This window comes from Sycon ciliatum, chromosome 1, assembly GCF_964019385.1.
Source record: "Sycon ciliatum chromosome 1, ocSycCili1.1, whole genome shotgun sequence".
NCBI classification, from domain to species: Eukaryota; Metazoa; Porifera; class Calcarea; order Leucosolenida; family Sycettidae; genus Sycon; species Sycon ciliatum.
In genome coordinates, this window is record NC_088643.1 from 3,272,116 (window position 1) to 3,288,406 (window position 16,291).

General features: G+C 46.0%; 1 protein-coding gene across 1 annotated transcript in view; it reads left to right on the plus strand.

Annotated features, from left to right (window-relative positions):
* Positions 1–16,291, plus strand: part of LOC135810075 (inositol polyphosphate-4-phosphatase type I A-like) — a 57,753-nt gene that overhangs the window by 34,838 nt on the left and 6,624 nt on the right. Inside the window, exons 22-29 of the mRNA XM_065323547.1 lie at positions 685–739; positions 1,142–1,202; positions 1,646–1,757; positions 3,850–3,899; positions 4,153–4,243; positions 4,951–5,057; positions 5,561–5,638; positions 9,080–9,209. Of these exons, the coding sequence (XP_065179619.1) occupies positions 685–739; positions 1,142–1,202; positions 1,646–1,757; positions 3,850–3,899; positions 4,153–4,243; positions 4,951–5,057; positions 5,561–5,638; positions 9,080–9,209 (684 nt within the window). The remainder of the gene's footprint in view (positions 1–684; positions 740–1,141; positions 1,203–1,645; positions 1,758–3,849; positions 3,900–4,152; positions 4,244–4,950; positions 5,058–5,560; positions 5,639–9,079; positions 9,210–16,291) is intronic.

Genomic DNA, 16,291 nt, shown 5'->3' on the forward strand with positions numbered 1-16,291 from the left:
GAATTATGCATTCGATTTTGACTTGAAGTGACTTGCAGAAGATCGGTACGACGAAAAAGTTCGAATTACACGGAATGTTCGAATTATACCGTGTTCGAATTAGAGGGAGTCTACCTGTACTAAAAAAAAAAAAAAAAAAAAACGATCGAGTGCAAAATTTCGAATACTCGCTCGTTTGAAAATTTCGAACGAATACTCGAATATTCGAACTAATCGTTTCACCCCTATTGTGCGGTGCAAACCTCTAACTAAGGACCACCTGCCACTATTAAAGACCACTTTGTCTAGCCCCAAGGGGTGGTAGTTAGTTACAGGTTTCACTGTACAGTGCTGCAATGCTCCTCTACTCCTCTGCTCCATGCACCGCTCTTCAGAAGACTAGCTATTACCCGGCTCGGTAGCCATGACACACACCAAACAATTCCAGAAACAAAGCGTGACAGTCCTGCTCGATGAAATCCCATCATGCGAAGTCGATGCCACGCCGGGCAGGCCGCTGTGCAGCAAGAGACCTGTGAACACTGGTCTGTGCACTGGTTGAGGATGCAAACTTGACTTCCGCGATTGGATTTCATGTTGCAGCACTGTATGTGTAATGTTTGTGTATATTGTGTAGTGGTGTGTACTTGTGTATGTGCAGTCACTGCCTTATCAGGTTTTTTGTTTCTATTTTTTTGCTGCCAGGGCAAATCCGGACGTTACAGGAGGCATTCTCTGGTGCTGAAGATCTTCTTCGAGAGTAAGTGTTGACGATGTGCATGGCCGCTCTGTGACTGTCACTTTGCCACTGCATCCATGTCAGCTACACATGTACATTTTCACACTACATGTACATGCACACACACGCACGCATGCACGCGCATACACACACACATACACACACACACACACACACACACACACACACACACGCACCGAATGCATGTTGCGTTGTTGGGTGACGGAGCGACTATCTAGCCTTGCAGAACGCATTAGTTGTTGAGTGGTCTTGACTCTGGCGTGTGTGTGTGTGTGTGTGTGCGTGCGTGCGTGCGTGTGTTTGTGTGTGTGTGTGTGTGTGTGTCACTCCCCTTGCTTTGCTTCAGTTGCTGAACCGTATAACTGTGTGTGTTGTGTGATGTTAACCATGATTACCTTGTAGGGCTGTACAGTCAAAGGACCACGACACGCTGAGGATGGCCATGGTGAAAATGGAGGAGAAGGTACGGGGTATGATGTGTTGTCTGTTTTGAAGCCTGTTTGTCTGGTGACATGCGTAACAATGTTCTCCAGCACATGTTCTGTGAGAATACGGGTTTGATTCGGGTGACCGGCACCTTGCAATGTCGCTCAGTTTCGCGGAAAGTCCATCTCCCTTGTTGCAATATGTTTATCCAGAAAGCACTACTGCTCAATGAAATCCAGTCACGGCACTCAGGTTTGCGCCTTGCACCACTTTGAAGCCCAGTGTTCGCAGGTCTAGGGCTGTGCAACGCCCAGCGCGTACTTGAGTGACGCGACTGGATTTCATTGAGCAGCACTGCAGGTGTATTGTGGGAAGCAACGAGGGCTTTCTATTGTATACTCAAGGTGTAGGTGGCAGGTGATCATGTTATGAGCATCTTTATGTACATTGTACATCGGTGTGTATGCCCTTTGTGTGCAGATATCGGAGCTAGTGCAGGTTTGCAAGGCAGGTAGTCTGCATGAGTGTGTGTATAACCTGTCACGCGCTACCGAGAAGGATACCAGAGAGGGCTTTGCCGCCATCAATCCAGGTTAGACCGCCGCACTTTATATTGATTGCAGTGTGCAATATGGAGTGAGCAGTACAGAGTGTGCATTATTGAGTGTGCGGTATGGAGAGCGCAGTATTGAGTGTGCAATATTGAGTGTGCAGTATTGAGTGTGCAGTATTGAGTGTGCAGCATGGAGTGTGCAATATTGAGTGTGCAGTATTGAGTGTGCAGTATGGAGTGTGCAGCATGGAGTGTGCAGCATGGAGTGTGCAGCATGGAGTGTGCAGTATTGAGTGTGCAGCATGGAGTGTGCAGTATTGAGTGTGCAGCATGGAGTGTGCAGTATGGAGTGTGCAGCATGGAGTGTGCAGCATGGAGTGTGCAGTATTGAGTGTGCAGCATGGAGTGTGCAGCATGGAGTGTGCAGCATGGAGTGTGCAGCATGGAGTGTGCAGCATGGAGTGTGCAGCATGGAGTGTGCAGCATGGAGTGGGCAGTATTGAGTGGGCAGTATTGAGTGTGCAGCATGGAGTGTGCAGTATTGAGTGTGCAGTATTGAGTGTGCAGTATTGAGTGTGCGATATTGATGATGCGTTTGGTTGGGCATTTTCAGAATGTAAATGACAACCATTCTGGAATGGGAATCGGCAAGAATCACCTGACCTAACTAACGCGCCAGAATCAATTAGGAATCACTTGACATAACAATTCCATGATGTCGTTGTGGAACGGCGGCTGTCTTTTCTTTTACCCGACTCTAGTTTCCTTGAGAGAGTCATGGTACTTCTGAGTGCATGATTTGAGGCACTTGAACCTGTTGCTACATTGTTTGGCTCGTGGCAGCCATTATCATTTTTGATTCCGGAATGAGAATGCTCATTCCAGCATGTGAGGTGGAATGATCATTCTCCAAAAAGAATCATTCTCAGCGATTCCCATTCTGGAATCATGTGGAATGTGACCAACCTAACGCACTTTTTTGACCAACCAAACGGGCGAGAATGATTCCGAGTGATTCCAAGTGATTCCCATTTGGGAATGTGACCAACCAAACGTAACCTGAGTGTGCAGTATTGAGTGTGCAGCATGGAGTGTGCAGCATGGAGTGTGCAGCATGGAGTGTGCAGTATGGAGTGTGCAGTATTGAGTGTGCAGTACGGAGTGTGCAGTATTGAGTGTGCGGTATGGAGTGTGCAGCGTTGAGTGTGCAGCATGGAGTGTTCAACATGGGGTGTGCAACAGCATGGAGTGTTCAACATGGAGTGTGCAACATTGAGTGTGCAACTCTGAGTGCGCAACACTGAGTGTGCAACACTGAGTGCGCAGGATTGAATGTGCACGCTCTGTGCTCTCCCTTGCCTGCCATAGTCAGCAATAGCTTCTTTGCAGTCTACGAAACGCAACACAATTGTATAGCCGGTGGTAACGGGATGTGCCAACTTTTATTTACTTTTATTTACAAAACACTACTCTAAGGTTTGCACTATGCCGCTGTCTCTATCTCCCTCCGCCGTTCTCTGCAGTGTCAAAATCTTCCTTTTGTTCCTCCACCTCTGCCTCTCAATTGCTATGTCCCTCTGTGCGTCAGTCTCTGTAACTATGGCCTTGATTGTTTCCTGCAGTGTGCTGCCAGTGTGTCTCTGCCCCTGTTTCTCAATGTGACTCTCCATCCCCCCCCCCCCCCCCCACACACACACACACAGGTAGACACACTCAGAGTCAGTGTGCCTGCCTGTGTGCCCAATATCCTCATGGCATGTGTAGCTTGTAGCCTTGCGTATTTTGGTGAACGATCACTTTTAACAAGCCGAACAGGGTGGTTGGTGAGGTAGGAGGATTGTACAGGTGACATAATCATGTGAGACCACCGTACCAGTACATTTTGTCGTAGGAGAGTTGCGGCACCACTCTCGCCAAAGCTTGTTGCCACAGCGGATGCACCACTGCATGTGGGACGGGGCGCTAAGTAGTAGTGACCTATTCATAGTTTGCCCTTTACTTTGCAAGTACGGACTATTTTGCTGCTATGCTTATGTGTGTGTGTGTGTGTGTGTGTGTATGTTTGTGTGTTTGCACATGCGTATGTATGTGTGCGTGTGTGTGTGTGTGTGCACATGTGTGTCATTGCTAGAATGGGTGTGGAATGGAAAGGAGTTTGTCAAGTCTGCAACATCTTCTACGGTAAGCACCTGTGTGATATGGCCGTGTTTGGAGAGATGAGAAAATGCTGAACGCGTTGTACTTGATTTGGGGCATTTTGTGCGACCTGTTTGCTGATAACTGCCTCACAAACTCAGGCTCACTTTATTTGAAGTTCCCTGTGTGTGCCAAACAAAGATGTGATGATGTCATTGTGGTGTTGCTATGACATCATTGCTGACTATACTTGTCTCTGTGTGACATCACTATCAACGGCATTACATTACTGCTGCAGGATGTAACCATGTCGTGTCAGAATGTGCAACAGCACTCGCTGTGCCTCGCCACCAAAGTCGACGCCATTGTGAATCACGACAACGAATTCAGTAAGTTAACTGGCAGTCAGCCAGTGCTGGTGGTGTGTCGATGTGAGCGCCTGTTGCATTTGCTGCTGGTTCTGTTAGCCCTTTAGCAGGTGGGAAATTTCAAATTCTGCATATTTTCGTGTTCGTTGTATCGTAACGTCAGTTGTATTCACTCAATCTTCACAATATTAGGCTTCCTGGAAAGGTCTCCACAAGAGCTCAGACATGATGACCAGGACACCATACTACTCGTAGTATCTCCAGCACTGGAGAGCAACGAAATAACGAAAACTTCTCTAAATGTGTGCAATATTGTCCTGCTCGGCCATTTGTTCTCTTCGATCATATAGTTCCGATTTTTCACTATGGTTGTGAGAATCCCACCAGTGGAATCCATGCATATTTGAGTAACTCAGCGCAAGGAAAGGTCTTGATAACTTTAAATTCTCATCTTTCGCGTGGCACTCCGCGCTTGTCAAGTTGCTGAACTTGCGACCAATTTATCTCGGGAACCGTTGCTCGCAGCGCTTTGCGGATGGTTTCTACGGAATGCTGATTGTTTCCTCTTCGACCTGGATGTTTTGATCGTTTAATTCGAGCTGGTTTTGACAGTTACGACATGGTAAAGTTTCACAATGCATGGGCGTGCGCATGTACTCTCAATCTGTTATTCATACGGACACCATCTCTTATGATTTCTGTATTGCCTGTGTTACGCTGTGGCGCAGGTGAAGTCATGCAGAATGACATTGAGAACTGTATATGCAACCTGTCGACATCCCTGGCAGCCATGTTCCAACAGTTACAGGCCGCCTTGACGTTCTCATTGCTCAAGGTATGTATGTGTCTGCATTGAGGACTCAATGTAGGTTCGGCACTGCTATGTCTAGGTGCTAACACTGGAGGGGACTATTAAAGTGCTGACAGCTGGACGTTAAAGTCTCTGAGGCATTATGCGAGCTTAGCGGCATAAGGAAGAAGAAGCCATGCCGAGAAGGCAATAAACAGAAGGCGAAGCAATTTGGCTGTTTGTCTATCTCTGTCTGTTCATCTACTGTATAAGCAGAAAATTTCGTCGGTCAATAATTTCGTCCAACTCCAAAGAACGGGAGTTCGTCCGGTTGTAAATTTCGTCCATGGATCATAAGAGTGTATGGAAAAGCTGGACAAATCAATATTAGTCCGGCATTTAATTTAGTCCAACAGCTCCTTGGACGAAAAAGACGAAATTAAATTCCAGACGAATATTTCTGCTTGTACAGTATTCCTCTGTTTATCTGTCTGTGTCTGTGTCTGTTCATTCGCTATCTTGTTTCTATCTGCGCTTGTTCATGGTAGGAGTACGTCGGTTGTCCTAACATTGTTACTGGTGTCGGTGGCATTCGCCATCGGAGAGACCTGTGCTTTTCACAAGCAGTAAGTTACTGAAATGTCTTGAAAAAAATTTTCTTCGGACTTTTCCCGTTTGTGTCTTCCCCTCAAACTAGTCAAAAAAAATGATTGTGCTTCATTAAACTGTACGTATTCAGATTTTTCCAGGCACGGGGCTTCTTACAGACTGGGGCCTAATGAAGGAGCTTATAATGTTCCGCTTCATAACTGAACACTTAGCCTTCATTTATTGGAAGACACCTGTTCTTATGATCAAGAGGGGTTCTTTTCACCATAATGCTGTGTTCAGCCAGCACCGCGAGCATGCTATCACATCTGGTGTTTGTCTCTTGAGCAATGTACAGTACTACTCAATGAAATCCAGTCGAGTTTCTCAAGTACACGCCGGGCGTTGCGCAGCCCTAGACCTGCCAACACTGGGCTGCAAAAAGGCGCACAGCGCCAACTTGACTCTCGCAACTGGATTTCATTGAGCAGGACTGTACAACAAGGGCGTGTAAGACTAAAACCTAGATTGTGCAACTTGACCATCACTCAGCTCTTGGCGGGATATTTTTTACATCAGTCCTTCCCAGCCTTGATCCTTGAGCGTGGTGGCACTCCTACAGATGCGGAAAACTTGGTCTAACCTGGTCTAATCAAGTCTTGCGCGAACCATGACATTTGTTCCTGGTCTTTTGGCTCAATGCTGCCATCTTGAGTAACCAGAGATCGAAAGTGCAAGCACCGTGGACGTCGTAGCTACGACTGTCAAAGCAGAACAACCGACGGAAGATGCACGCGTTCTGAATCTGATAAGGGGCCGTCCATAATTATCAATCTTTTTACACAAAACAAAAACGTTTCATTTATGGATGGGTGGGTCGAGGAGAGTTTCGTTATGAAAAATATTGATAGCTGAAACATCAATCCATTCTAGCTGTCAAGTCAATATATTTTTTCATTCAGGGAGGGGGGGTGGGTGGGTGGGGGAGGGTCATAACTAAACTTGTTCATTTCGTGAAAATTATCGATAATGCCGGACGGCCCCTAAATTGATGCCTATAACGACGTGACAAGCTCAGAAAAGCATACTCAGCTGGTGGTACTTCTGCCGAAAATGACGCAATGAAAAATCCCGCTCTGGATGAGTCCACCGCCGCTCAACTTAGGAGTTGCACTCTGCTGGCCTCATAGTTCTGACCTGCTCCATTGCAAAAAAGAAAGAAGAGGAAAGTAGCGCTAATTCAACGAAATTAAATACCTCAAGATAATCGCTATGACCGACAACTCGATCGTTAGCAAATAGGTAATCGATAACCAATTTTCAGCAATCGTTTCTCCCCTAGAAAAACATAATTAAAAGCTATGGGCAGAATAGTGCCAGAGAGACAAGATCTGAATAGGTTCTTGCTTGGAGGGAAACAAAGTAACACACGAAGCACAGAATCCATGTAGTTTCGACTTGGCCTTTCGTTCCACCATTGTATTCGACTTGAAAAGTAATGGAACGAAAGGCCTTGTTGAAACGATATGCCTGCTGTACTTCGTGTGTTAGAGACAAGAACGGAAACATGAAGAAAGGATCGGTCGGGGAGAAGGAGGTCGCCACCGCCATTAATCAATGTACTCGACGATTGTGCGGACCAAATTTTGAGGAATCTACGCAAAGTGTCATCCAATAAAATTATTCCGGTCTACCCTTGCCACTTGCTGTGTTGGTGCGTAGTTGGCCCAAGTCAGAACTTGACCTCTTTGCCTCAATGATGGTATTCAGTCCACAACATAGAAGGTCAAACTTGCTGGCGAACTTTGGAGCGGTGCTTTGGCAGTTGTTAATCGCTCGGAAGCGCTCCTTGAGCCAACCAAATGCGCACTCCACAACACGGCTGGTACGAACGTGGGCAGCTTTGAAACTGGACGGTGTGCCTGGTACAGCACCGTTGTCAGGGAATATCTTCATCAGAGTAGTGGAGAGTGTGAATTTACTGCCTCCAACAAGGTATGGGCGGACGGCTGCATGTTGGCATTGCAATGAAGGTGCATTCAGCCCAATACCGTTGCTGATGTTTCGCTTCGGCTGGCTCTTGTTGTAAGCACTGGCGTCACCAAGCACTATGTCGAAAACCTGAGGATCAAGGCTTCCGACAAAGCAATTATTGGTACGATCGAACATGCTATGATGCATGCTAGCTACTCTGCCGGCGATATAAAGATGTTTTGCCACTGAGACGTAAGACACGTCCAAACGTGGACTGAGTTGATAGCATTACCGTCATACATTTCTGTGTTATGGTGACGGCTAACCTGTGGATGGAGCAATGGACAGTATTGAATTTCTTCAGAACTATCCTTGAAACGTAGACACAACCACACGCCGATTAATTTCAAACGCAGCAGTCGTTGTATGGAACGAAGCCAAGCTCGATAATATCACCGGCGATTGAAACTTCTGTTCGAAAACCTGAGGATCAAGGCTTCCGACAAAGCAATTATTGGTTCGATCGAACATGCTGTGATGCATGCTAGCTACTCTGCCGGCGTGGACTGAGTTGATAGCATTACCGTCATACGTTTCTGTGTTATGGTGACGGCTAACCTGTGGATGGAGCAAACCTTTGCTGTCCACACAGGCAAAGAGAACCAGCGCAGGACACCCCTTGTGGCACCAGTACAGATCACCACACTATTCATGCTTCACATGACGCATGAATGTGCCATCCACAGCTCCAGCACACTGAGGTAACCCACCCAGTTCTTCGAACTGCCGCATAGTCTTTAGTAGCTCGCTTCCGACAGGGAATATAATACAATCTGCAGCCAGTGGCTTGTGCAAAGCATCAACAACTTCATGAACAAATTTCCCCGCTGTGCTGGGACCTATATGGAACAGAGCCGCAACTTCCTGGAACGATTCACCCTGGCATAGATAATAAGGCCCTACAGCAAGCCTCTTGGCCACGGGTATTGTTCGTCTCTGATGAGTGGAGTCGCGCTGCTCCAGAGATGACCATAACGGCGTACCAAGAAACAGAATGTACGCTCTTGCATTCGGAAACTGGCCTTCCAGCTTGCCTTCCACCATCTACGTGAAGTACGATTTGTTGTCTACCACGTTCCTAAAACTTCTGTTTCCCAAAATCCGTCACACAAGCCAATCTCGTTCTCCAAATGAGCTGTCCACAGTGAGTTGCATGAAAGTATCATCAGTGCATGCCAAAGATTGCAGTGTGATTGAGTACATACTTGTACCGAGATAAGCAAGGACATTTGTTCAGTGATGTTTGCGTAGTGTGGTTGCAGCCTTATGTACTCTTGGTACAATATACTCTGCATGATTGCGGTTAACATGTGTGTGTGTGTGTGTGTGTGTGTGTGTGTGTGTGTGTGTGTGTGTGTGTGTGTGTACCCGTGCATGTACCCGTGCATACGCGCGTGTGTGTGTGTGTGTACGTGGTACATGGTGTGTTTGTATGTTTTTCGTAGCTGACCAGTATCATCACTGCATTCATCAGTCACCTGGAAGTGAGCAGCTCGTCTACGCTGACAGTGATTGGCACTCAGCTAGCACACATCGGTCTGCTTGTGCACTGGGAGAGCTTACTCAGCACGTTTAGTAAGTCTTGTTGCACTCATCATACAGTGCCGCTCAATGAAATCCAGTCGCGTCACTCAAGTTTGCGCCTTGCACCATTTCGCAGCCCAGTGTTCGCAGGCCTAGGGCTGCGCAATGCCCGGCGCGTTCTTGAGTTATGCAACTGGATTTCATTGAGCAGCACTGTTCATGCATCATCAGTAGTGCGGCGGCGGTGGCACCTATGCGTAACAGCTTGAAGCAGCAGGCAAGGTAGTAGAAACGCATTGCTACTAAGCAATCAACTAATCGTTACGCTATAGATTACAGTCAGACCTCGCGTATCCAGTCCTCTTTTATCCGTATCCCTCGCCATCCGGAAGAAAACCGATGGTTACCGATTTACAGCTTATATCATGCATACATACAGGACTCGTATGTGTGTTCGATTATCCGGTCCCCTCGCCTATCCGGATATTGTTTGTGGAAATGAATGTGTGCGGTTATGCGAGGTCTGACTGTACTCGCAACAAGGAGGACTAGCTGAAGTGACGTTGGGTTGCTTTATTAAACAATGTCAAGCGATGGAACCGATGCGAAAACAATACCGTAAGTCAACGAATATTCGGCGCATATTTATTTTCGGCTATTTTCGGCCTGGTCATGTTTGGCCGAAAATTTGTTGCACCCGAAATTTGGATTTTCAAGGTTCAGTGTGACAGTGTATACAGGCAGCAGCAGTACAGGCCGAAAATTTGATGCGCCCGAAATGTGTTTTAGCCCTGGAAGGCCGAAAATTGAATGGGCCGAAAATTTGTACACTTACGGTATAAAAGGAAAGAGAAGTACAATCACTCGTTAGGGATTTTGTGTCCAGAAAGTACCGAAATCGCCGTATTTGTGAAGTTTGAATCAGTGTTCCCTGTGAGTATACAGTTGCCAGGGGTATGGCTCGTGTTCTGAGGTTCAATTGAATTCGAAACTGCCATGTTTCATTGCTACCCAATTAAATGCAGACTTTTTGGTATTCTGAAGACATAGCTTGTGGAAATGAAGTAATTTTTGAACAAAAATTCCGACACCGTTTGCTAACGATTATAATCGATTAATCGATCGTTAAACTAAAGGGTGATCGATAGATGAAAATCCACTATCGTTTCAGCCCTATCAAAAGTGTAATCTGAATCTCGAGCAATGCGCTCGACAAATAACTTAGAGGAAGACCAAACAACGAAATTACGGACTTCTTTTCTTGTATGGACTTGGATGGAGAGCCGAGGATAAATTTATAGAAGATAAAAAGAACCAAGGAACTACATGTACAAGTTACGCTAAAATGTCCACAAAAATGTAGAACGTCAGTACCGTCGGTCAGTGTCGTGCAATGTTATCGCATGAGCTGATTGTTTAGTAACTGGTGGTGTTGGTGGACATTGTAGCGTAACTTGTAGTTCTTTGGTCCTTTTTCTTTTCTATCCTTTTCCAGTGGCAAACATTAGCATTTGTTTGTACCTGGTAGAAATACGCATGACTCCTCTTCAATTACAGTGGGCCAAAAACACTGGAAGCCGAGAAAAATGAACTGGATTGTGAAGCAGCAGACGAAAAAGACAAATCTCTGCAAGATTATGGGCCTTGATGTGATTTCAAGAAGAAGAGATGTGTTTCCTTCACGAACAATACCATCAGGACTAGCAATATCTCTGCAAGAATGTGAGTAATGGACTCGGATGGAGAGCCAGGAATTAGTTTATACAAAAGAAAAATGGACCAAGGAACTACTAGAGCTGTTAGCCAGTTAGTTGTAGAACGTCAGTACCGTCGGTCAGTGTTGTGCAATGTTATCGCATGAGCTGATTGTTTAGTAACTGGTGGTGTTAGTGGACATCATAGCGTAACTTGTAGTTCCTTGGTCCTTTTTTCTTTTGTATAAAGAATGTGAGTATTTGATTTTAAGAACAAGGGATGTGTTTCCTTCACACTCAATACCATCAGGACTAGCAGCTAACCAGGGTTCCTCTGGACACACTAACATACCACACAATCTAACATCAAAAGGAAGATCTTGTCTCTTCTTGCGTTCCACATGAGCAGACTTGACCTTGTCTTCCTTTGCGATTCCCCATTCCGTGGCGGCTGAAGAGAACGGCACTCGACTGACAATGCGTGACACAAGTTTGGATGGGTCGGTCGTCGTCCTCTGGTGAGCCACGGCTTGGCTAACGGAAGCAGTGATACGCTTCTTGTGCTCTGTGCGCCAGAGATCACTTTGATGCTGCACAGCTGTGGCGGCTTCAAGGTCTTGACCTCCGTATGGCACGGCATTCACTTCGTACCGAACCATCCGTTTGTCTGCATCGCTCAGCCAATCACACTCATCCCCAGTGGGGGAGTCACAACGGTGTCACGTAGACAACTCTGCTGCTCAGTGTCCGGTGGGTTTGCTTCGTCTAGGTTTGCAGCAACAGCTGCGGCGGCGCTGCGCATGTCCAGCCAGGGTGCTTGACGGTGGTCCCTCCTAGCAAGCCATTATTCATGTCTCACATCGGCAAATACAAGCCTTGTCTTTGTTCAGGAACTTGACAATCACCAGAGGTTGCTGTAAACTTGCGCTGCTCCGGCTCGCGTTAAGACCGATAATGGCGCGTGGTTTCGAAGCCAAGCTCGATAATATCACCGGCGATTGAAACTTCTGTTCGAAAACCTGAGGATCAAGGCTTCCGACAAAGCAATTATTGGTTCGATCGAACATGCTGTGATGCATGCTAGCTACTCTGCCGGCGATATAAAGATGGTTTGCCACTGAGACGTAAGACACGTCCAAACGTGGACTGAGTTGATAGCATTACCGTCATACATTTCTGTGTTATGGTGACGGCTAACCTGTGGATGGAGCAATGGACAGTATTGAATTTCTTCAGAACTATCCTTGAAACGTAGACACAACCACATGCCGATTAATTTCAAACGCAGCAGTCGTTGTATGGATCGAAGCCAAGCTCGATAATATCACCGGCGATTGAAACTTCTGTTCGAAAACCTGAGGATCAAGGCTTCCGACAAAGCAATTATTGGTTCGATCGAACATGCTGTGATGCATGCTAGCTACTCTGCCGGCGATATAAAGATGGTTTGCCACTGAGACGTAAGACACGTCCAAACGTGGACTGAGTTGATAGCATTACCGTCATACATTTCTGTGTTATGGTGACGGCTAACCTGTGGATGGAGCAATGGACAGTATTGAAGTTCTTCAGAACTATCCTTGAAACGTAGACACAACCACACGCCGATTAATTTCAAACGCAGCAGTCGTTGTATGGATCGAAGCCAAGCTCGATAATATCACCGGCGATTGAAACTTCTGTTCGAAAACCTGAGGATCAAGGCTTCCGACAAAGCAATTATTGGTTCGATCGAACATGCTGTGATGCATGCTAGCTACTCTGCCGGCGATATAAAGATGGTTTGCCACTGAGACGTAAGACACGTCCAAACGTGGACTGAGTTGATAGCATTACCGTCATACATTTCTGTGTTATGGTGACGGCTAACCTGTGGATAGAGCAATGGACAGTATTGAATTTCTTCAGAACTATCCTTGAAACGGAGACACAACCACACGGCGATTAATTTCAAACGCAGCAGTCGTTGTATGGATCGAAGCCAAGCTCGATAATATCACCGGCGATTGAAACTTCTGTTCGAAAACCTGAGGATCAAGGCTTCCGAGTCCCGACAAAGCAATTATTGGTACGATCAAACATGCTGTGATGCATGCTAGCTACTCTGCCGGCGATATATAAAGATGTTTTGCCACTGAGACGTAAGACACGTCCAAACGTGGACTGAGCTGATAGCATTACCGTCATACATTTCTGTGTTATGGTGACGGCTAACCTGTGGATGGAGCAATGGACAGTATTGAATTTCTTCAGAACTATCCTTGAAACGTAGACACAACCACATGCCGATTAATTTCAAACGCAGCAGTCGTTGTATGGATCGAAGCCAAGCTCGATAATATCACCGGCGATTGAAACTTCTGTTCGAAAACCTGAGGATCAAGGCTTCCGACAAAGCAATTATTGGTTCGATCGAACATGCTGTGATGCATGCTAGCTACTCTGCCGGCGATATAAAGATGTTTTGCCACTGAGACGTAAGACACGTCCAAACGTGGACTGAGTTGATAGCATTACCGTCATGCATTTCTGTGTTATGGTGACGGCTAACCTGTGGATGAAGCAATGGAAAGGATTGAATTTCTTCAGAACTATCCTAGAAACGTAGACACAACCACATGCTGATTAATTTCAAACGCAGCAGTCGTTGTATGGATCGAAGCCAAGCTCGATAATATCACCGGCGATTGAAACTTCTGTTCGAAAACCTGAGGATCAAGGCTTCCGACAAAGCAATTATTGGTTCGATCAAACATGCTGTGATGCATGCTAGCTACTCTGCCGGCGATATATAAAGATGTTTTGCCACTGAGACGTAAGACACGTCCAAACGTGGACTGAGCTGATGGCATTACCGTCATACATTTCTGTGTTATGGTGACGGCTAACCTGTGGATGGAGCAATGGACAGTATTGAATTTCTTCAGAACTATCCTAGAAACGTAGACACAACCACATGCCGATTAATTTCAAACGCAGCAGTCGTTGTATGGAACGAAGCCAAGCTCGATAATATCACCGGCGATTGAAACTTCTGTTCGAAAACCTGAGGATCAAGGCTTCCGACAAAGCAATTATTTGTTCGATCGAACATGCTGTGATGCATGCTAGCTACTCTGCCGGCGATATATAGATGGTTTGCCACTGAGACGTAAGACACGTCCAAACGTGGACTGAGTTGATAGCATTACCGTCATACATTTCTGTGTTATGGTGACGGTTAACCTGTGGATGGAGCAATGGACAGTATTGAATTTCTTCAGAACTATCCTAGAAACGTAGACACAACCACACGCCGATTAATTTCAAACGCAGCAGTCGTTGTATGGATCGAAGCCAAGCTCGATAATATCACCGGCGATTGAAACTTCTGTTCGAAAACCTGAGGATCAAGGCTTCCGACAAAGCAATTATTGGTTCGATCGAACATGCTGTGATGCATGCTAGCTACTCTGCCGGCGATATATAAAGATGTTTTGCCACTGAGACGTAAGACACGTCCAAACGTGGACTGAGCTGATAGCATTACCGTCATACATTTCTGTGTTATGGTGACGGCTAACCTGTGGATGGAGCAATGGACAGTATTGAATTCCTTCAGAACTATCCTAGAAGCGTAGACACAACCACATGCCGATTAATTTCAAACGCAGCAGTCGTTGTATGGATCGAAGCCAAGCTCGATAATATCACCGGCGATTGAAACTTCTGTTCGAAAACCTGAGGATCAAGGCTTCCGACAAAGCAATTATTGGTTCGATCGAACATGCTGTGATGCATGCTAGCTACTCTGCCGGCGATATAAAGATGGTTTGCCACTGAGACGTAAGACACGTCCAAACGTGGACTGAGCTGATAGCATTACCGTCATACATTTCTGTGTTATGGTGACGGTTAACCTGTGGATGGAGCAATGGACAGTATTGAATTTCTTCAGAACTATCCTAGAAACGTAGACACAACCACATGCCGATTAATTTCAAACGCAGCAGTCGTTGTATGGATCGAAGCCAAGCTCGATAATATCACCGGCGATTGAAACTTCTGTTCGAAAACCTGAGGATCAAGGCTTCCGAGTCCCGACAAAGCAATTATTGGTACGATCAAACATGCTGTGATGCATGCTAGCTACTCTGCCGGCGATATATAAAGATGTTTTGCCACTGAGACGTAAGACGCGTCCAAACGTGGACTGAGCTGATAGCATTACCGTCATACATTTCTGTGTTATGGTGACGGCTAACCTGTGGATGGAGCAATGGACAGTATTGAATTTCTTCAGAACTATCCTTGAAACGTAGACACAACCACATGCCGATTAATTTCAAACGCAGCAGTCGTTGTATGGATCGAAGCCAAGCTCGATAATATCACCGGCGATTGAAACTTCTGTTCGAAAACCTGAGGATCAAGGCTTCCGACAAAGCAATTATTGGTTCGATCGAACATGCTGTGATGCATGCTAGCTACTCTGCCGGCGATATAAAGATGTTTTGCCACTGAGACGTAAGACACGTCCAAACGTGGACTGAGTTGATAGCATTACCGTCATACATTTCTGTGTTATGGTGACGGCTAACCTGTGGATGGAGCAATGGAAAGGATTGAATTTCTTCAGAACTATCCTAGAAACGTAGACACAACCACATGCTGATTAATTTCAAACGCAGCAGTCGTTGTATGGATCGAAGCCAAGCTCGATAATATCACCGGCGATTGAAACTTCTGGTCGAAAACCTGAGGATCAAGGCTTCCGAGTCCCGACAAAGCAATTATTGGTACGATCGAACATGCTGTGATGCATGCTAGCTACTCTGCCGGCGATATAAAGATGTTTTGCCACTGAAACGTAAGACACGTCCAAACGTGGACTGAGTTGATAGCATTACCGTCATACATTTCTGTGTTATGGTGACGGCTAACCTGTGGATGCAGCAATGGACAGTATTGAATTTCTTCAGAACTATCCTAGAAACGTAGACACAACCACACGCCAATTAATTTCAAACGCAGCAGTCGTTGTATGGATTGAAGCCAAGCTCGATAATATCACCGGCGATTGAAACTTCTGTTCAAAAACCTGAGGATCAAGGCTTCTGAGTCCCGACAAAGCAATTATTGGTACGATCGAACATGCTGTGATGCATGCTAGCTACTCTGCCGGCGATATAAAGATGTTTTGCCACTGAGACGTAAGACACGTCCAAACGTGGACTGAGTTGATAGCATTACCGTCATGCATTTCTGTGTTATGGTGACGGCTAACCTGTGGATGGAGCAATGGAAAGGATTGAATTTCTTCAGAACTATCCTAGAAACGTAGACACAACCACATGCCGATTAATTTCAAACGCAGCAGTCGTTGTATGGATCGAAGCCAAGCTCGATAATATCACCGGCGATTGAAACTTCTGTTCGCAAACCTGAGGATCAAGGCTT